The 21,478-nt window shown below is 42.2% G+C and overlaps 1 protein-coding gene across 10 annotated transcripts in view; it reads right to left on the reverse strand.

Annotated features, from left to right (window-relative positions):
- Window positions 1–2,109: 2,109 nt before the first annotated feature.
- The window catches only part of LOC307181039 (lysine-specific demethylase 5D-like), a 44,010-nt gene continuing 24,641 nt past the window's right edge, over window positions 2,110–21,478 (reverse strand). For 2 of the 10 annotated variants that reach the window (XM_079911801.1, XM_079911806.1), the window contains 14 exons: window positions 10,682–10,801; window positions 10,365–10,559; window positions 9,911–10,092; window positions 9,704–9,828; window positions 9,431–9,578; window positions 8,207–8,303; window positions 7,287–7,645; window positions 6,723–6,861; window positions 5,872–6,051; window positions 5,583–5,717; window positions 4,814–5,404; window positions 4,457–4,535; window positions 4,128–4,327; window positions 2,125–4,016 (listed from right to left, as the gene is read on the reverse strand). In XM_079911801.1, the coding sequence (XP_079767927.1) occupies window positions 3,612–4,016; window positions 4,128–4,327; window positions 4,457–4,535; window positions 4,814–5,404; window positions 5,583–5,717; window positions 5,872–6,051; window positions 6,723–6,861; window positions 7,287–7,645; window positions 8,207–8,303; window positions 9,431–9,578; window positions 9,704–9,828; window positions 9,911–10,092; window positions 10,365–10,559; window positions 10,682–10,801 (2,955 nt within the window). In that variant the 3' untranslated portion in view covers window positions 2,125–3,611. Of the gene's footprint in view, window positions 4,017–4,127; window positions 4,328–4,456; window positions 4,536–4,813; window positions 5,405–5,582; window positions 5,718–5,871; window positions 6,052–6,722; window positions 6,862–7,286; window positions 7,646–8,206; window positions 8,304–9,430; window positions 9,579–9,703; window positions 9,829–9,910; window positions 10,093–10,364; window positions 10,560–10,681; window positions 10,802–21,478 lie in introns of all 10 variants that reach the window. The other 8 variants (XM_079911802.1, XM_079911803.1, XM_079911800.1 and 5 more) reach the window with 5 other exon arrangements.

Below are 21,478 nucleotides of genomic sequence, written 5' to 3' on the forward strand. Positions count from 1 at the left end.
TTCTTCCTTAGGGTGTTTGAAAATGATCCGAGAATGCTTCCCCTCAGCATAATCCATGGATCATAGTGGTAGAAGTTTATTCGATTCCCTGATAGCCATTCTAATTAGGCACATGAGACTATAGTGGTTGCCTCAAAGTTCTGTCCGGATCCCTCATAGGTTATGGATCCAAAAGGAGGTGGGATGCAGTACAGATTGACCCGAGCTGGGAAGGCTGTTGGAAAGCTAACGGGGCAATTGTTCTTTTAGGATTTGAGACTAACTCAGTGGATATTGGGTGGAAATAGATGTCCTGAGCTACAGTGACTTGCTGGGACCTTATAAAAACAGCATCTTGCCCTGGAGTGATGTAACTTGGGTCATGCCGTATACTCCTAGGTCTCCAGCTTGATGGACATCCGCCCAGCATCTCGATTAGCCAGCTCTGCATGGGCACACGTGCTTCTGTGGTTCTGAGTGCACAGCCCAGAACACTGAGCACCAAACAAACCTTCCAGTACATACAGGAAATTGCTAGTGAACCACTTCTGTGACTGAAGATTTAAGCCATATGAAGGCAAGAGATGTCTATTCATCATCCCCACCCCTGCATCCTGCAGAGGCAACGCAACAACTGAAGAGAACTTTTCAGGGCATGTGCTGAAGACGTGAATTTCTCTTTTCATTCTCTGTAGGGTTAATTTCCAAAGATACAGCAGAATGTAACAGAACAATGAATCAGTGCCTGGAAGATCCATAAGTCTTAACGAAGAGGCCCGACTGGTCATCTGCCAGATGACAGAGGAATCCCTCTTCCAATCATTGCCTTAACTCGATTTACAAAGAGATGTTAAAAGTACTGAAGGGAGGTTCCAAATCACCGGCTTTAAAAGAGAATATCCGGAGCACTCAAAATCCTGTTTTTTTCTAGCCAGTACCTTGTTTTGACCATATATTAACTGAGTATCTACTTGAGTCCTTCTGTGTCTTTTCTATCAACACACCATGGTTTTGCACTTCTTAATCTGTGTCCGGTCAGTAAATTTGTTTTTCATTGGGGTATAGTCGCTTTACAATGTTGTGTTACTTCCTGTTGTACAACAAAGTGAATCAGCTATATATGTACACATAACCCCTCCCTTTTGGACCTCCCTCCCACCCCCCGTCCCACCCATCTAGGTCACCACAGAGCACCGAGCTGAGCTCCCTGTGCTATACAGCAGGTGCCCACTAGCTACCTGTTTCACGCGTGGTAGTGTATATACGTCAAACCTAATCTCCGTATTCATCCCACTCTCCCCTTCCCGCACTGTGTTCATGTCCGTTCCCTACGTCTGCGTCTCTATTCCTGTCACGCAAATAAGCTCATCTGTACCATTTTTCTAGGTTCCACATACGAGATAATGTTTCTTTTTCAAAAAAATTTAATTGGGGTATAGTTGTTTTACAATGTTGTGTTAGTTTCTACTGTACAGTGGAGTTCCCCATGCTACACAGTAGGTTGTTATCTATACTAGTGTATATATGTCAATCCCAATCTACCAGTTCATCCCACCCCTCACTCTCCCACCTTGGTGTCCATACATTTGTTCTCTACACCTGTCTCTATGCCTTGCAAACTGGTTCATCTGTACCACTTTTCCAGATTCCACATATATGTGTTAATATATTGGTTTTCTCTCACTTCCCTCTGTACGACAGTCTCTAGGTCCGTCCACATCTCTACAACTGAGCCAATTTCATTCCTGTTTATGGCTGAGTAACATTTCATTGTGTGTATACACCGCATCTTCTTTATCCATTCGTCTGTCAATGGACACAGACATTAGGTTGCTTCCATGTCCTGGCGATTGTAAATAGAGCTGCAATGAACCCTGGGGTACATGTGACTTTTTGAATTATGGTTTTCTCAGGGCATTCCCAGCAGTGGGACTGCTGGGTTGTATAGTTCTACTCTGCAGGCAGAAGCTCAACTCTTTCACTACATTATCAGTATTTTCCATTAAATGGTAATTCTCAAAACAGTGAGCTGCATATGTAAACTGTGAGAGAACAAATACAGGGAGCAGATGCTGTATTTAGAAGACACTCTTTAGAAAATACAAAATTTCTGAGGCCCATGGGGAGTCATAGGTCCTTTTGCCACATTGCAGAGGAAGAAGAAAGACACAAAAGCTTAAGAAATAATTCTTTTACTTCGATAAAATATCACAAGACATTCTATTTTACCTGATCCTTATGCTGCAAGAGGATATCACTTTTTTTTTTTTGGACAAGTGAAAAAGGTAAAACTGGGGGAAAGAGACTATGATTAGGTTTCCCAGTAACAAAGCTATACTTTAGGATCAGCTGCTGGAATAAAGAAAAGGGAAGAGAATAAAGAGGGTGGCAGTGATTACAGGCATGGAATTTCATAGAAAAACAAAGAAGTCTACACTGGCTGGGGTCAGCAGGAAGAGAGGGAGCAGCATTGACTTAAGACATTCAAACCAGGTTGACAGAATTAGATTACTGGAAAGGAGTAATAGTACAACAGCATCTATATGACTAGACCCCTTAGAGAGAAACACGAAAAACCGATTAAAGGTCTTGTACTGGTGTTGCCCGAGATATTTACACATTGAAATCTTACAAAAAATACTATTAGATGAGATGTTATATTTATCATTTGAAAGCACAGGAAAAGCTAAACAAGTAACATTTTCAACTTCAAATCTATATGAAACAGAACTCATAGCCAACTGTATATGGAAAAACAGATTGGTTCTAGGCTACTACAACGATTTGAAAAAGAAAGAAGTGGGAGGAACCACTCTACCTTAATGTAAAACTTTCTAAAAGCTACATTAATCAAGACAATGGAATATTGCCAAAGGGACAGACATAATGGAATAGGTCAAAACACAGACACACAGTAGAAGCAACATTTTTGACATAATGATAATAAAGCAAGAAAGAAAATAACTTTTCAGTAAGTGGTGCTGAAACTGGCATCCATGAGAAAAAAAGTGAACCTTGACCAAAGGCTAACACCTTATACAATTAACAGTCCTCCACCCCTACCAAGAAAGACATTATGCATTTTAAAACTAAATTTTTACATTTCCAAACCTCAGCCCTTCACTTTTCTTGTATTTCCAAAAGTGCTAAAAAAAAACTGCAGTTTCAAAACACACCTGGTGATGTTTTATTTCTAAGTAAATAAATTAAACATAGACAACAGCTCTAACCAACAATTTGTTTTGCTCTATTCTTTTTTGCCTTACCGAATAATTACATCATAAATGTCTCTTATTACAATGTGAACTAAGGTGAGAAAATAAAAGGAGGTAGAATGAAGTTGGAAAAAGACTTCAAGCACCAAAATATTTTAAAGATATAAGAGGAAAAAAAGAGGAATACAGGAAGAGAAAAAAAAAAAAAAGAGAGACATTTGCCTTTCTCAAGTTTTATCTGCACCAGTCTAGGAAAAAAAATGGCTTGGGAAATATCTCCTTGTATGCTAGTCACAGTAACGTTGCTGGGAAAAGGTGCTATCCATAGGGACAGAGCTTAAAAAACATCACCTTTAGGAGTTAAGATTTGAAAACTATCTGAGTGACAAATCCCAGATAGAAAAGAAGGTATAGGACCTACAAAGGTCCAGGAGGCAGTGGTATTAAATAAAAATCTTTTGTGTTACTGTCACACTTTTGCTGCTCAGGGTATGACAGGTGTACCAAAGGTGTTGAAGAAGGAAATGGTGTTGTAGAAGCTGAATCCTTCTCTTGTAAGTTATTTTGGATCCCTTTCAAGATAGGGTTATGCTCTGCAGGAGGTGTCATGAATATATTTTCACAAACTGTTCCCTCTTCAAATTCTTTTTCCTCTTGGCCCTCCTCAGGCTTTATCTGTGAACTCCGGGCCTTTTTTGACTCCAGCTCTTCTTGAACAATACGCTCACTCTTTCTACCCAGATCTACTTTCCGCTGCCGCCGCTGTCGCTTCTCAAGTACCTGGCTCCTTATCTGACTTCCTTGGTGCTCAGGCTTCTCCAGCTAGAATAATACACAGACAAGTAGAAAGGAGTTGTGGGTCAGTGGCCAGGCCTGGAATTTCTGCCTACTTGGTCTGCTCCCCTGGCCCTGGCCATCACCCCACCACATCACCTCCAGAAGCGTGCGGATCCGTGCTAGGTCTGGAGGTTGCCCAGCTTGCAACAGCTGCCAGATGCTGTGGTTCTCATCCAGAGTCACCTCAAGGAGATCCCCCTCCAACATGAGCTCCTCCAGCGGGGCCCTAGTTGCCTCAGGCAGTTCCAATACGGGGCCAATCAACTGAGGCAGTACTGAGGAGAGCTGTTCCAAGTCTGGGGCATGTGGAGACAGGCTGCGTTAGAGTGTGCCTCTGTCTGATCCACAACACCTTGACAAAGCCAAGGACCACATGGATTACTCTGGTAGTATCTATTCAACAGCTTACCCACACTTAGACATACCTGTCTTATGTGAGTCATAACTGGCAGCTACCTTCTCAGGACTGCTTACACTGTCTCTGTTCTCCAGCAACCCCTGGACCTGCAAATGAGAGCAAAGATGAGTCACAATAACAGAAGAACCAGGCCCTATTGTTCCTCCCCCAACACCAAGCATGGGATCCTCCACCTCCTGGAACAGGAAAGCAGACACAAGTTTATAAAAGTGGGAAGTCTAGGGATCTGCAGAACATGAATGGGGCAGGGAGGCTAGACCAAGGGAGACTGAAAATTCAAGAACAAAAACAGGGATGCATAGTAAATATGGGTAGTGAGAGGAGACTGAAATTTAAGAACAAGAGCTGGCACTCGGCTGCTAACCTTGGTCATCTTCTTGCCATTGTCTTTTCTGAGACAGTCAGAGACAGCAGCTGAAGAGCAAGTATGGGGATCCTTGGGTGTGGGTTCAAGCTGCAGCTGCTGGCGAAGCTCAGCCAGCCGTTCCAACAGAGCAGTCACATCCTTAGACGCCAGAGCTTCTCTGGCACGGCCTTGCCACCGAATGGCCCTCTCTGTGAGGCACTGCAGGGCCTCACCCTCAGGCAGCCGCACAGGCAGTCTCTGCAGTGCTACCAGCAGTGCCAGTATGGTCTCCAGGCGTGGGCGCCGTGAGCGCATGCACAGTGGACACAAGAATTTGGTGTCCCACTCCCACCAGGCCAGCAGTGGTGATGAGGTGGCACTGGGTCTCAGGGAGCTGAAGAGGTGGGGTACTGACACACATCGCCCATGGAACCAGTCCTGACATAGGTCACACTGCAGAGCTCCCACCCCGGCTGGCACCTGCCCACACACACAGATGGAGGTTGCAGAGCAGGCTGTAGCTGATGGACTGAGCTTGGCGGAGTTGGTGTGACGAAGCTGCAGGATTCCCTCCTTCTCCTTCTGTTCCCCCTCCTTGAAGGCCATAATCTGCCAGGCCCAGGACAGAAGAATGGTAGATCAGCACTCTACCCCCTCCCTCTTCTGGTGCCATTAACACCACAAACCACGAGTACTAATGCTCAGGGAGCAAGCGGTCTACCTACAGTCACACAGCTGTGACACTTGCAGGCAGTTTCTTCACCCCATCTGTGCCCAAGTTCCTTACCACGGATCCTGGGTCCCTGAGGTCCTTCGCAGAAAGTCCCAGCAGCTCTGTATCAGATTTATATAACCCCATCTCCTTCTCCAGCCACCGGCGCTTGGTCCTGTCTGAACCAGTGTCTGCACATGGGCAAAGCACCTAAGGCACACAGCAGAGAAGTCAGGATTTCCCCACCTCACACTCACTTTCCTCTCCTCCCAGGACCCTCCAAGGTCCCATGTTCTCATGTGAGTCATGTCACAATAGCAAGGCCAGGGATATGACTGGTGTGGTTCACGGTCACAGGACGCACCTCCAGCAACGTGTAGCATGAATTCTTCTTCAGGAATATCTTGGAAGCCTTCTCTCTCCAGGAGTGTGCTGTCAGTACCTGCAACTCTAGCTGTCTCAGCTCTTCCAGCCCTACCGGTAGGTCCCGGCCCACAGCTACCAAGCCCTCCAAATCATCCAAGCATGGGTAGTGGTCACCATTCTGGGACAGGGGCAAGAGAAAAGCTCAGGTGAGTCACGTCAAAAACTACTAAGTGCATGGGGGCTTCCCTGGTGGCACAGTGGTTGAGAGTCCGCCTGCCAATGCAGGGGACACAGGTTTGTGCCCCGGTCCGGGAGGATGTGCCGTGGAGCAGCTGGGCCCGTGAGCCATGGCCGCTGAGCCTGCGCGTCCGGAGTCTGTGCTCCACAGCGGGAGAGGCCAGGGCAGTGAGAGGCCTGCGTACCGCAAAAAAACCCAAACCAAAACAAAACAAAACTAGTAAGTGCAGACATGCTGACCAATGTTGAGTTTCAAGCTGCATAGTCATGATAAGACTCTATAGACTATTCTGGAGGAAAAAGAGGGATAGCAACAACTTTTCTAACAGAACTCCTAGTTTCACCAGTTCAGGAAAAAACACCTACTTAACAGGCCACTTGTTCTGTTCTGCTTTGCTTTGTCTGGCACTTTCCACATTGATACTCTGTGCTCTAGGCCCATGCACGTGCTTCCCCCTTTCACCTGTTCTCATGCTGATATCCTTAGTTCCTTAAGGGTGCCCTTCAACCTGCAGCTTCCACTTTCTAGCACAACCCAACTGAGTTGTCTAAGACCAAAGTGTCCGTCTTTCAGCTGAATGTTTGAGGTAGGAAAAGAAACAAAGTTCTCACTTGTATCTCATCCACATCAGCAATCCAAGCCTGTGCCTTGGTTAGAGCCTCTTTGAGTGCCTGGATGTTAGGCAGGTGAACAGGGATGTTTTCTGCCTCACGAATTATGGCTTCCAGCGTAGCTGGTGGATGCTTCTGCCTAAAAATGTTTGGGGAAAAAAGAACCAATCCTTAAATGTATACATATACTGGGTTCTTTTCTGGTCCTAGATTTCTTTGGCAAAATCAGAGGTAATGAAAACTTTGACAGAGAAAGTGAGCAACAATTCTCCAATTCTTAGGAACTCTCTAAACACTGAAGTAAACATGTGACTCTTTTAGAAGTCATGTCCAGTGTCTCTCATCCGAGAACAAACTCAGGCCAGGAGTATTTCCTCAATTATTGCCTTTAAACAGTAAAGTATCTATAGGACTGTATGACATGTCATATTAATCGTTTACAGTTTACTGGATGGGTAACTGGGACTCTGGTACCAGAGTCGTGCATTAGAAGCCATACTTAGGATCATCCCCAAACTACAAAGACTTTGAGTCACAGTAATATGAAAAAAGTGCGGGCTCCACCTGGCCTCCAGGCAGAAATGAGCCTTTTCTTCCCAGCGCTCTGCAATGGTCAGCAGTTCCTGAAGCTCAGCCCGGGCCTTGTCCACAGAAGGGCTGGAAGCTACTTTGGCACCTGTAACCAACAGCCCCTGCATGATGACCAGGGAGCCCCTTTGGGCCGAAGGGTCCAGTGCTTGCTTTACTTCATCTAGCCATCGTGCTTGCTCCACTTGCTGCTGGAGCTGACGGGCTTCAGGTACTTCCACACCCAGCTGCTGCCCCCTTTCCAACAGGGACCGCAGTTGCCCCAGACTGGCTGGCAGTGAGGCCAGGGTTTTCCGGGCCTCAGCTTGGTAGTCCTCCACCTGCTGCAGGAAATCCTGCAGAGAAATTGAATAACAAACATATTCTTTATTCATCCTGATAGTCAACCAGCTGGCCTTATTGTGCTCCCACTTATCTTCAATGATGTCCTAAGACATGGCCTGCTTGATATCAACTCATTTATTTACCATAAATACTCCTGCTTCTCCTTTAATTATTTGAAATTTTGTTTGGCCTTTGTTTGTTTGGCCTACTTTAATACCTACTTTTGTTTGGCCTACTTTAATACCATCTTACTCTTCTAGAAAGCTTCCTGACACTTTAAAGTAAAAAAAAAAAAAAAAATCTTCCCACCCCCTTCAGGTTCTCCAATGCCAGGAGTAAGACTTTCATGTAGCCCTCTGCTTAGTATGTACAGTAACTTTTGTTTGGAGGATATCACCTTGTACTGTAAGCTATCAGGATAGACATTGTTGGACCAGCCATCTCCGTAGCTTCTAAGAAAGATGTATTATAAGGAGCTACTTAGAACAATCAGTTCTCACACCTTCCTATAGCATCTTAGACTTTGCTAGTATCTGATGTTAACAAGGATGCCACGCCACATCCCTCTTCACCTTGACAAGCCCCATCTGACGCATGGCACAAGGGAGGCTGCCCATCTGCTCAAGAAGGACCCGGAGCTCAGTCAGGGTCAGTTGTGGTGTTTCAATCCTGCAGGAGTCAGGCAGAAAAAATTCACTCAATAAACCTGCGAAGTCCATACTTCATGCATTCATGAGAAACCCATCATCCTTATTTCTCTTCCATGTAATAGTAATGCTTCCAAAGTCATTTTCTAAATCGGTACTGTGAACCAATAAGTTAAGATAAAAAAGACTTGAGGACAATTGACAGCTGACAGAAACTGTTAACGAAGACTGGAGATAACCTAAGCGAGAGAATCTAACTTTTTGAGGAAATTTAATAGTTTGGGGTCTAGGGTAAGTGTCATTAGTTAGAAGAGTGAAAATAAATACAGAGTTTTTCTGGACATAACAAAAATATGAGATGGTCCCTAGATAACTTATTTGCTGTAGTATTCAGTTAAGACATATAAGGAGACCTAAATGTAGAATAAGTAAGACATAAAAGTAAACAGCCAGCAGGATATGAGCAGTAGTCAAGGCCACTGACCATGAGTATCCCTTGTCAAGGTGCGAAAGTTTTTATTTCTTTTGAAGTAGAAAAAGAAAAAAAAGTTATCTACAAGAGGGAATCACCTCTACTATTTTAACTGTTTAAAAACTTCAAGTTAAAAAAAAAATGACTCTGACATTCTGATTAATAGCTCCTATTTTTCCTTTACTTAAAATTTATAAAGCATATGTATATAAATAATAAGTTAATTTTTCAGTCAGAGAAGCAGGCGTGTATCAGTTAATCATATACGTCTGCAACCAATTACGTAAACACAATGTGAGGATTTCTTCCAAATTCTAAAATTTTGTGGAAATTCCAGTGGTTGAATATCTTCATGAAATTTGCTGATAGGTCAGGACTACAATTTTTCCATTCATGACATATTATGTTTGAAGTTGCCTATTTTCAATGGTTTGTTGTTCATATCCCACTGTTTTCATGTCTTAATAAGTTCTCACTGTAAGTTATCCTATGTTGAATCCATGCCTTGTCAACTAGATTATTAACTATTGGTCACCAATAAATATAACTGATTATATATACACAGATATAGAACATATTAATTTTTGTTACATGGATTCTTCACTTACAGTCTACCCATTTTTTCTTACCGATTTTCACATATTGCCCATCCTTTTTGGGTCTCTTCTCTAACATACCTGACCTCTTGGCCACTGACCAGACCCAACACTTGGGTGACACAAGCCTCTGCTTCATTCAGGCAATTCGTCAATCGCTGAAGCAGCTCACTGTTAGGGAACCTTCTTTCACGGGCCTCAGACTCCAGTGCCCTTAGCTCTTCAAAGCCTGGAGAGACAGTTAAAGTTTCAAGAGGTAGGCAGTATTATGAACAGCTGGAGAAGAGGGATTGGGAGTGCTGAAGAAAAAGAAACAGCGCTTGCCCTTGGGTTGTTCCACCTCTTATCACTTACTCCGCTTCCGGCCATCCTCTACCTCTAGGGCCTCTCGCACTTTGTTAGCCCAGGTGTCAAAGGACTCGGCGTGAACCTTCAGCTTATGTAGCATGGCGGGGAGCTCATCCAAGGTGTAACGGTATCTGGGGGAATGGTGCAAAGAAAAGCACATCTGGCCCAGTTCTATAAACTGCTCTGTGTCCTCCAAGTAGGCCCCATGCTCACCGCAGGTACTGCCGGCTACTGGAACACTTGCAGAGGTCATTGATGTGGGAAAGGCAGACGAGGCCATCTGGGCAGTCATAGCAGGCCAGGGCTGATAGGAAGCATGTGGTCTTGCACTTGATGCACTGGCGTTCATCATCTGGGAGCAGCTCAAAAGCCTCTCGTTCAGCCTCCGTGATGCCCTGGGGGTGTTCAACCCACATATACTGTAAAGACTAGGAGCAGGGTTGTGGACACCCCACCTCAGCCAACACCGAGCCCTGCTGTGGGCTCAACCGTGTAAGGACAGCTGTAGAAAAATCGGAAGAAAAAAATATAAACAAATATAGTTTTCCTTCATCTTCAAAATGTGTGACTTAGAGATGAGGAACAGAATTCTTACTCAATTTCTGTCTATGTCTCCCATCCATAGTCTACTTCACTGAATCCCTGAGTTCTGTTCTCCACCACGCACCTTGTCCAATAGGGACTTCCGTAAATGTCGCTCCTCCTGCACCATAATGAACATCTCCTTGTACACAGCCACAGCCAGGTTCAAGTCTAACTTCTCTGGAAAAGCAGCCATTTTGCATATGAGCTCCTCATGGGAGAAGACACAGTAGCGCCGAAGTCGGCGGTAGTGTTCGATGCACTGGCGTCCAGAAGGCAGCTGTAAGCAGTTCAAGTCTTTGTTAGAGAATCTGGAGACCAGAGTGCTTACCTTCTCCACAATAACCTCTACTCATATTCTTTACACTTTTCTATCTGCAAACCCATCCATTCCAGACTCACCCAATCAGCAGTACAAAAGTTGACAGCCTCTGCAAAGTTGTAGCCTTGGTTAAAGCCGCTGTGATAAGCTCGAGGGAAAGTGATGACAAATTCTCCTGCACACTGATTTGTACGCACAACCTGAAAAGAAGACACAGGAGGGTGTGGGTCAGGACTAAGGATGGGATGTAGAGTCAAGAATGCCTTTCACATAAATTCTACTTCAGCATTTATATGCCCTAAAAGAGAAAATGAAGAGTGTGATGGTTAAAAGTGATATTCAGACAAAAGTACAGATGAAAATAATGCACAATTCAAGAATTAAATACATCAGTCATCCATAAACGAGAAGAAAATTCGTAACATCAACAAATAAAGAAATGTCAATTTCAAAGGTTGGGAAATAATATCAGCACGAATGATGGAATGGGAACTCCAAACTTTTCTCCCTCTACCAATGACTAGGCTGGCAAAAAGTTTCCTAACCATTTTCAAAATTCTGCAGTAAAATCACAAACTACAAAAACCATAAATTAAAAAAAGGAAGAAACAAAAAGAAATTTTTAAACTGTCACAAGTACACAATGGTGTCATAACTTCTCAGTCTATGACCCCTTCACCCAATCTCAACAGCTACCTTGAGGACAGCAGTTTTAAGATCCTGGTGCAGCCTGCTGGTGCCTGCAGCACAATGTAAATCTTGTTTTCAAAAAACTGATGTGTATTTTGACCTGTCACATGGCTCCCTGAAAAATCAGCTCAAGTATCTCCCCTTATTTCATCTGCCTGAGGGTTTCCCCTCACGAATAGAAGCGGCTTCACATGTTCTGTTTGTTGAAAGCATGCAAAGAAAAATGTATTACCCGCTGTCACCTTTACTACGATAAAAAAGGCTGACCAAAAAATAAATTCTAAAATGCCTGGGAAGTAAAAGGCAAGGGAAAGAGATATTTGGGGAAATAAGGGCTCTGAAAACCTCCTACTTATTTCTGAAAATTGAGAAGGCTATATGAATACTAAGGAAAAAAACCTGTGAAGACCCTAAACTCCAACCTCTGGCTGATTTTTTGGCTACAATCAGGTGGTGACAGTTTTAAACAGCTTTCACTAATCACTGAAAAACAGCCCCCAACCAGAGCCAACCTGGGAAGACTGGGAGGATATATTTTTCTTTCTCTCTTCTTGGTTTAAGGAAAAGTCTCACTGATAGATGACTACCACTCTAATGGAACAGAGAAAAACAACAGACTTTACAAGATTACTTCAAGCCCATAAAAAAGACACTCAAAGTCATTAGTCATTAGGGAAATACACATCAAAATCACATGAGATACTTCTTTTTACCACTGTGATGGCCAAAGATTTTTTTTTAAAGAAAATAACAAGATGGGGAAGATGTAGAAAAAAATGGAACCTGTCAGTAGGAAAGTATACTGGTGGATCCACTATGGAACACAGTACGGAGGTTCCTTAGAAAGATAAACGTTGAATCATATGATGCAGCATTTCTGGCTATATAACAAAGAATTGAAAGCAAGCGCTCAGGGACTTCCCTGGCAGTCCAGTGGTTAAGACTTCGCCTTCAAGGAAGACCTTCAAGATAGCGGAGGAGTAAGACATGGAGATCACCTTCCTCTCCACAAATACATCAAAAATACATCTAAACGTGGAACAACTCCTACAGAACACCTACTGAACGCGGGCAGAAGACCTCAGAATTCCCAAAAGGCAAGAAACCCCCCATGTACCTGGGTAGGGAAAAACAAGAAAAAAACAGAGACAAAAGAATAGGGACAAGACCCACACCTCTGGGAGGAAGCTGTGAAGGAGGACAAGTTTCCACACACTAGGGAGACCCTTCACTGGCGGAGATGGGGGTGGCGGTGAGGAAGCTTTGGAGCCACGGAGGCGAGCACAGCAACAGGGGTGCGGAGGGCAAAGTGGAGAGATTCCCACACAGAGGATCGGTGCCAACCGGCACTCACCAGCCTGAGGCACTTGTCTGCTCACCTGCTGCAGCAGGTGGTGGCTGGGAGCTGAGGCTCGGGCTTTGGAGGTCAGATACCAGGGAGAGGACTGGGGTTGATTGCGTGAACACAGCCTGAAGGGGGCTAGTGTGTCACAGCTACCTGGGAGAAAGTCAGGGAAACAGTGTGGAACTGCCTAAGAGTTAAGAGACCACTGTTTCAGGGTGCGTGAGGAGAGGGGATTCAGAACACCACCTAAACGAGCTCCAGAAATGGGCATGAGCCGTGGCTATCAGCACAGACCCCAGAGATGGGCATGAGACGCTAAGGCTGCTGCTGCTGCCACCACCAAGGGGCCTGCGTGCGAGCACAGGTCACTATCCACACCTCCCTTCCAGGGAGCCTGTGCAGCCCACCACTGCCAGGTTCCCGGGATCCAGGGACAACTTCCCAGGGAGAACGCACGGCGCGCCTCAGGCTGGTGCAACGTCACGCCGGCCTCTGCCGCCGCAGGTTCGCCCCACACTCTGATCCCCTCCCTCCCCCTGGCCTGAATGAGGCAGAGCCCCCGAATCAGCGGCTCCTTTAACCCCGTCCTGTCTGAGCAAAGAACAGACGCCCTCCGGCGACCTACACGCAGAGGCCGGGCCAAATCCAAAGCTGAGCCCCGGGAGCTGTGAGCACAAAGAAGAGAAAGGGAAATCTCTCCCAGCAGCCTCAGGAGCAGCGGATTAAAGCTCCACAATCAACTTGATACACCCTGCATCTGTGGAATACCTGAATAGACAACGAATCACCCCAAAATTGAGGTGGTGGACTTTGGGAGGAACTGTAGACTTGGGGTTTGCTTCCTGCACCTAATTTCTTTCTGGTTTTATGTTTATTTTAGTTTAGTTTTTATCATTGTGGATTAGTTTATTGGTTTCGTTGCTCTCTTCCTCTTTATTTTGTTTTTCCTTTTTTCTCTTTTCGTGAATGTGTGTGTTTCTTTATGTGATTTTGTCTGTTTAGGTTTGCTTTTACCACTTGTCCTAGAGTGTTTTTGGTTTTTTTTACACTTTTTGTTTTGTTTCTTTTTATGAGTGTGTGTGTGTTTCTTTGTGTGATTTTGTCTGTTTAGTTTTGCTTTATCATTTGTTTTGGGATTCTTTTTTTTTTTTTCTTCCTTTTCTTCCAAGCTGTGCAGCTGGCAGATATTGGTGCTTACGAACAGGTGTTGGGCCTGAGCCTCCAAGGTGGTAGAGCCAAGTCCAGGACACTGGACCAGCAGAGACCTTCCAGCCCCACATAATAACAATCAGTGAGAGCTCTCCCAGAGATCTCTGTCTCAACACTAAGACTGAGCTCCACCCAACAGCAAGCAAGCTGCAGTGCTGGATGACTCATGACAAACAACAAGCAAGAGAACAACAACCCCACCCATTAGCAGAGAGGCTGCCTAAAATCATAATAAGTTCACAGACACCTCAAAACACACCACCAGATGCGGCCCCGCCCACCAGAAAGACAAGATCCAGCCTCATCCACCAGAACACAGGCACCAGTCCCCTCCACCGCGAAGCCTACACAACCCACTGAACCAACCTTACCCACTGGGGGCAGACACCAGAAGCAATGGGAACTATGAACCTGCAGCCTGAGAAAAGGAGACCCCAAACACAGTAAGATAAGCAAAATGAGAAGACAGAGACATACACAGCAGATGAAGGAGCAAAGTAAAACCCCACCAGACCAAACAAATGAAGAGGGAATAGGCAGTCAACCTGACAAAGAACTCAGAGGAATGACAGTAAAGACGATCCGAGATCTTGGAAATAGAATGGAGAAAATACAAGAAACCTTTAACAAGGACCTAGGAGAACTAAAGTGCAAGCAAACAATGATGAACAACACAATAAATGAAACTGAAAATTCTCTAGAAGGAATCAATAGCAGAATAACTGAGGCAGAAGAACGGAGAAGTGACCTGGAAGATAAAATAGTGGAAATAACTGCCACAGAGCAGAATAAAGAAAAAAGAATGAAAAGAATTGAGGACAGTCTCAGAGACCTCTGGGACAACATTAAACGCACCAACATTCGAATTATATGGGTCCCAGAACAAGAAGAGAAAAAGAAAGGGACTGAGAAAATATTTGAAGAGATTATAGTTGAAAACATCCCTAATATGGGAAAGGAAATAGTCAAGTCCAGGGAGCGCAGAGAGTCCCAGATAGGATAAATCCAAGGAGAAAAAACGCCAAGACACATATTAATCAAACTATCAAAAAAGAAATACAAAGAAAAAAATATTAAAACAGCAAGGGAAAAGCAGCAAATAACATACAAGGGAATCCCTGTCAGGTTAACAGCTGACCTTTCAGCAGAAACTCTGCAAGGCAGAAGGGAGTGGCAGGACATATTTAAAGTGATGAAAGGAAAAAACTACAATCAAGATTACTCTACCCAGCAAGGATCTCATTCAGATTCGACGGAGAAATTAAAACCTTTACAGACAAGCAGAAGCTAAGAGAATTCAGCACCACTACAATAGCTTTACAGCAAATGCCAAAGGGACTTCTCCAGGCAGGAAACACAAGAGAAGGAAAAGACCTACAATAACAAACCCAAAACAATTAAGAAAATGGTAATAGGAACATACGTATCAATAATTACCTTAAATGTAAATGGATAAAATGCTCCAATCAAATGGTAGAGACTGGCTGAATGGATACAAAAACAAGACCCATATATATGCTGTCTACAAGAGACACACTTCAAACCTAGGGACACAAACAGACTAAAATTGGGGGAATGGAAAAAGATATTCCATGCAAATGGAAATCAAAAGAAAGGTGGAGTAGCAATACTCATGTCAGACAAAACAGACTCTAAAAGATTATTAGAAGAGACAAAGAAGGACACCACATAATGATCAAAGGATGAATCTAAGAAGAAGATACAATTAAATATTTATGCACCCAACACAGGCGATCCTTAATAGATAAGGCAAATGCTAACAGCCTAAAAGGGGAAATCGACAGTAACAGAGTAATAGTAGGGGACTTTATACCCCACTTTCACCAGTGGACAGATCATCCAAGTGAATATAAATAAGGAAACACAAGTTTTAAATGACACAGATGGACTTAATTGATATTTATAGGATATTCTATCCCAAAACAACAGAATACATTTTCTTCTCAAGTGCACGTGGAACATTCTCCAGAAGAGACCATATCTTGGGTCACAAATCAAGCCTCAGTATTTAAGAAAACTGAAATCATATCAAGTATCTTTTCTGGCCACAATGCTATGAGACTAGGTATCAACTACAGGAAAAAAACTGCAAAAAAATACAAAAACATGGAGGCTAAACAACACACTACTAAACAACCAATGGATCACTGACGAAATCAAAGAGGAAAACAAAAAGTACCTAGAGAGAAAGGAAAATGAAAGCATAATGATCCAAAACCTATGGGAAACAGCAAAAGCAGTTCTAAGAGGGAAGTTTAGAGCAATACAACCCTACCACAAGAAACATCTCAAATAAACAACATAACCTTACACCTTAAGCAATTAGAGAAAAAAGAACCAAAAAAGCCTGAAGTTAGCAGAAAGAAAATAATCATAAAGATCAGATCAGAAATAAATGAAAAAAAAAATAAAAGAAACATTAGCAAAGACTGATAAAACTAAAAGCTGGCTCTTTGAGAAGATAAACAAAATTAATAAACCATTAGCCAGGCTCATCCAGAAAAAAAGGGAGAAGACTCAAATCATCAGAATTAGAAATGAAAAAGAAGTAACACTGACACTGCAGAAATACAAAGGATCATGAGAGTCTACTTCAAGCAACTTTATGCCAATAAAATGGACAACCTGGAAGAAATGGACAAATTCTTAGAAAGATATAACCTTCTAAGACTGAACCAGGAAGAAACAGAAAACATGAACAGACCAATCGCAAGTAATGAAATTGAAACTGTGCTTAACAATATTCCAGCCAACAAAATTCGAGGACCAGATGGCTTCACAGGTGAATTCTATCAAACATTTAGAGAAAAGCTAATAACCATCCTTCTCAAACTCTTCACAGCAGAGGGAGGAACACTCCCAGGGTCATTCTACAAGGCCACCAATGCCTTGATACCAAAACCAGACAAGATGTCACAAAGAAAGAAAACTACAGGCCAATATCACTGATGAACATAGACACAAAAATCCTCAAAAAAATACTAGCAAACAGAATCTGACAGCACATTAAAAGGATCATACACCATGACCAAGTGGGGTTTCTTCCAGGAATGCAAAGATTCTTCAATATGTGCAAATCAATCAATGTGATACACCATATTAACAAACTGATGGAGAAAAACCATGTGATCATCTCAACAGATGCAGAAAAAGCTTTTGAAAAAATAACGATTGCAACAAAAAGAATAAAATATCTAGGAATAAACCTACCTAAGGAGACAAAAGACCTGTATGCAGAAAACTATAAGACACTGATGAAAGAAATTAAAGATGATACAAACAGATGGAGAGATATACCATGTTCTTGGATTGGAAGAATCAACATTGTGAAAATGACTCTACTACCCAAAACAATCTACAGATCCAATGCAATCGCTATCAAACTACCCCTGGCATTTTTCACAGAACTATAACAAAAAAATGCCACAATTTGTATGGAAACACGAAAGACCCCAAATAGCCAAAGCAATCTTGAGAAAGAAAAACAGAGCTGGAGGAATCAGGCTCCTGGACTTCAGACTATATTACAAAGCTGCAGTAATCAAGACCGTATAGTACTGGCACAATAAAAGAAATATAGATCAATGCAACAGGATAGAAAGCCCAGAGATAAAGCATGCATCTTTGGTCACCTTATGTACGACAAAGGAGGCAAGAATACAGAGTGGAGAAAAGACAGTCTCTTCAATAAGTGGTGCTGGGAAAACTGCACAGCTACATGTAAAAGAACGAAGTTAGAACTCTTCCTAACACCATACACAAAAACTCAAAATGGATTAAAGACCTAAATGTAAGGCCAGACACTGCAAAACTCTTAGAGGGAAACACAGGCAGCTCTCTATGACATAAATCACAGCAAGATCCTTTTTGACCCACCTCCTAGAGAAATGGCAATAAAAACAAAAATAAACAATTGGGCCTGATGAAACTTAAAAGCTTTTCCACAGCAAAGGAAACCATAAACAAGACACAAAGACAACCCTGAAAATGGGAGAAAGTATTTGCAAATGAAGCAATTCACAAAGGACTAATTTCTGAAATACACAATCAGCTCATGCAGCTTAATATCAAAAAAACAACCCAATCCAAAAATGGGCAGAAGACCTAAACAGACATTTCTCCCAAGAAGATATACAGATGGCCAACAAACACATGAAAGAATGTTCATCATTCATCATTAGAGAAATGTAAATCAAAACTACAATGAGATATCATCTCACACCGGTCAGAATGGCCATCATCAAAAAATCTACAAACAATAAATGCTGGAAAGGGTGGTGGGAATGTAAACTGATACAGCCACTATGGAGAACAGTATGGAGGTTCCTCAGAAAACTACAAATAGAACTACCATATGACCCAGCAATCCCACTACTGGGTATATAGTGTGAAAAAACCATAGTTCAAAAAGAGACATGTACCACAATATTCATTGCAGCTCTATTTACAATAGCCAGAACACTCTATGACATAAATCACAGCAAGATCCTTTTTGATCCTGTTGCAGTTTATCTTATGACAGGGTTTCCGAAAGCAAGCTCATCACATGGGATGAACTGTGCTGAAGCACAGCAGTAGAGGGCTGCCGCTCGCTCAGGCAAAACAGTGCCGTCTGTCCTGCTGTGGTAGCTTTTATTTAAGCATTATCTATGTTTACACCTTAAGACTTGTTTTCTTAACATTCCAAAAATGCCAAAGCAGCAACATATGCTTTTATTGATTATACAGGCAACAATGGGCTTTCTTGAAGACATGCCGTGCTTCGTCCTTGAGCTCATAAGCAGCACAAGGACATCTCCTTGTGTTCCCATCATTCTGATTATACTAAAGTAGCACAAGGACGTTTCCTTGTGTTCTGATTATACTGAGGTCATTTCATGGATCAGTGCCCAAAGTATCCAGGACTGCCTGCAGTCCTGGCTTATTCGCCCGCCCTCGGTTTGCCGAGGGCTGCCAGCCCCTTGCTTTGCAGAGGGGTTCTGGCTTATGGGTCACGTCTCCTTTCCATGTCCTCAGTTATTCCACTACAGATCCAACTCCTAGATTAATTAAAATAAAAACAAAAGTAAACAAATGGGACCTAATGAAACTTAAAATGTTTTGACAGCAAAGGAAACCATAAACAAGACAAAAAGACAACCCTCAGAATGGGAGAAAATATTTGCAAATGAAGCAACTGACAAAGGATAAATCTCCAAAATATACAAGAAACCAAACTGAGTTATTTGTAGTGAGGTGGATGGACCTACAGTGTGTCATACAGAGTGAAGTAAGTCAGAAAGAGAAAAACAAATACCATATGCTAATACATATATATGGAATCTAAAATAAATGGATGTGATGAACCTAGGGGCTCAATGGGAATAAAGATGGAGACATAGAGAATGGACCTGAGGACACGGAGGGGCGTGGGAAGAGTAAGCTGGTATGAAGTAAGAGAGTAGCACTGACATATCTACACTACCAAATGTAAAATGGATGGCTAGTGGGAAGCTGCTGCATAGCACAGGGAGATCAGCTCAGTGCTTGTGACCACCTAGTGGGGGGGATAGGAAGGGTGGGAGGGAGGTTTAAGAGAGAGGGGATATGCGGATGTATGCACACATATAGCTGATTTGCTTTGTTATACAGCAGAAACTAACACAACATTGTAAAGAAATTATACTCCAATAAAGATGTTAAAAAAACATCTTTGCCTTCCAATGCAGGGGTGCGGGTTTGATCTCTGGTCCGGGAGCTAAGATCCCAAATGCCTCTAGTCCAGAAAACTGAAACATAAAACATAAAAGCATAAAACATAAAAAGAGGTAATATTGTAACAAATTTAATAAAAAAACTTAAAAGAAAATGGTCCACATCAAAAAAATCCTTAAAGAAAAAACTGCTCATTTTTATAGACAAATGTTGAAAAGCATTATTATTCACAATAGTCAAAAAGTGGAAAAAACCTAAATGTCTATGGAGAGAAGAATGGATAAACAAAATGTGGCATACATATATAATGGAATACTTTTAGGCCAAAAAATCAATGACAAACTGACATGCTACAACATGGATAAACCCTGGAATTATAGTAAGTGAAAGAAAGTGAGACACGAAGGCCACATACTGTACAATTACATTTACAGGAAATATCCAGAATAGGTCATCTGTACAGACCAAAAATAAGTCTTTGGCTCAAGGACTAGGAGAAAGGGGTGAATGGAGACTGACTAGATGGCCAAAGATTTGTTTTTGGAACTACACAGAGGTGGTAGTTGCACAACACTGTGGATGTACTTAACCCACTGAATTATTCACTTTTAAATCGTTTATTTTCTACAGTGTATTTTGTATTATGTATTTGTATTATGCATTATCTCAAATGACAACCCCCAAATTAGTTCAGAAAAGTCACTAAACAACAACGCTACCACAAAAGCAGTAATAACAAATACTGAGAGGAGGTGGTAATGACACAATCTGATTTCTGGAGCTGCCACAATACAATACTCAGAAGTCCTATTTTCAAGAAAATATGTATAACTGATTCACTTTGTTATAAAGCAGAAACTAACACACCATTGTAAAGCAATTATACCCCAATAAAGATGTAAAAAAAAAAGAGAAAATATTAGAAGGCAAATGAAAAAATAGGAAAGTATGGCCTATTCAACAAAACTATCCCTGAAAACTGGACCTGACAAAATCTGAAAATCAATTGTCTTAAATAAGCATAGTTAAAATACTGTTCAAAGAACTGAAGAAAAACAGGGGAATGGTGTCCCCTGCAAATAGAGAATTTCAATAAAGAAAAAAATTACAAAAAGGAGACAGAAAAGTATTCCTAAGCTATAAATGAAAATAATTAAGGGGAGAAAGTCACTGGATGGTTTCAACAGATTTGGGTAGGCTAAAGAAAAAATCAGCAAGCTTTAAAATAGGTTGACTGAGATTATTCAGTCTGAGAAGCACTGGAGAAAAAAGAATAAAGAAAAATAACCTAAAACACCTGTGGGACACCAATAACAACATCAATACATGCATTATGGAAGTCCAGAGAAAGAGGACAGAAATAAAATGGCAGAAAGACATTTGAAGAAATAATGGCTGAACAATTCCCAAATTTTAGGAAAAAGTGTGCACATCCAAGAAGCTCAATCCACTCAATCCACTCTAAGTAGAATAAATTTAAAAACTTTAACCAAACTCTCAAAAGCCAAAACCAAAGACAGAATCTTGAGAGTAGCAACGGAGAAGCAATTCATCATATATAATGAATCCTCAATAAGACTATCAGCAGATTTCTCATCAGAAATCAGGGATGTCAGAAGTTTGCGATAACACAGAGTGATGAAAGAAAAAAGAATGAAGAAGAAATAAAGATAACATTGCTTATATGTGGAATCTAGAAAAACGATACAGATGAATTTATTTGCAAAGCAGAAACAGAGACACAGATGTAGAGAACAAAACATAAGGACACCAAGGTGGGAAAGGAGGGGTGGGATGAATTGGGAGATTGGGATTGACATATATACACTACTGGATTGACATATATACACTACTGTGTATAAAATAGATAACTACCAAGAACCTACTGCACAGAACAGGGAATTTTATACTCTGTTGT

The sequence above is a fragment of the Stenella coeruleoalba genome (genome assembly GCF_951394435.1).
Source record: "Stenella coeruleoalba genome assembly, chromosome: Y".
NCBI lineage: Eukaryota > Metazoa > Chordata > Mammalia > Artiodactyla > Delphinidae > Stenella > Stenella coeruleoalba.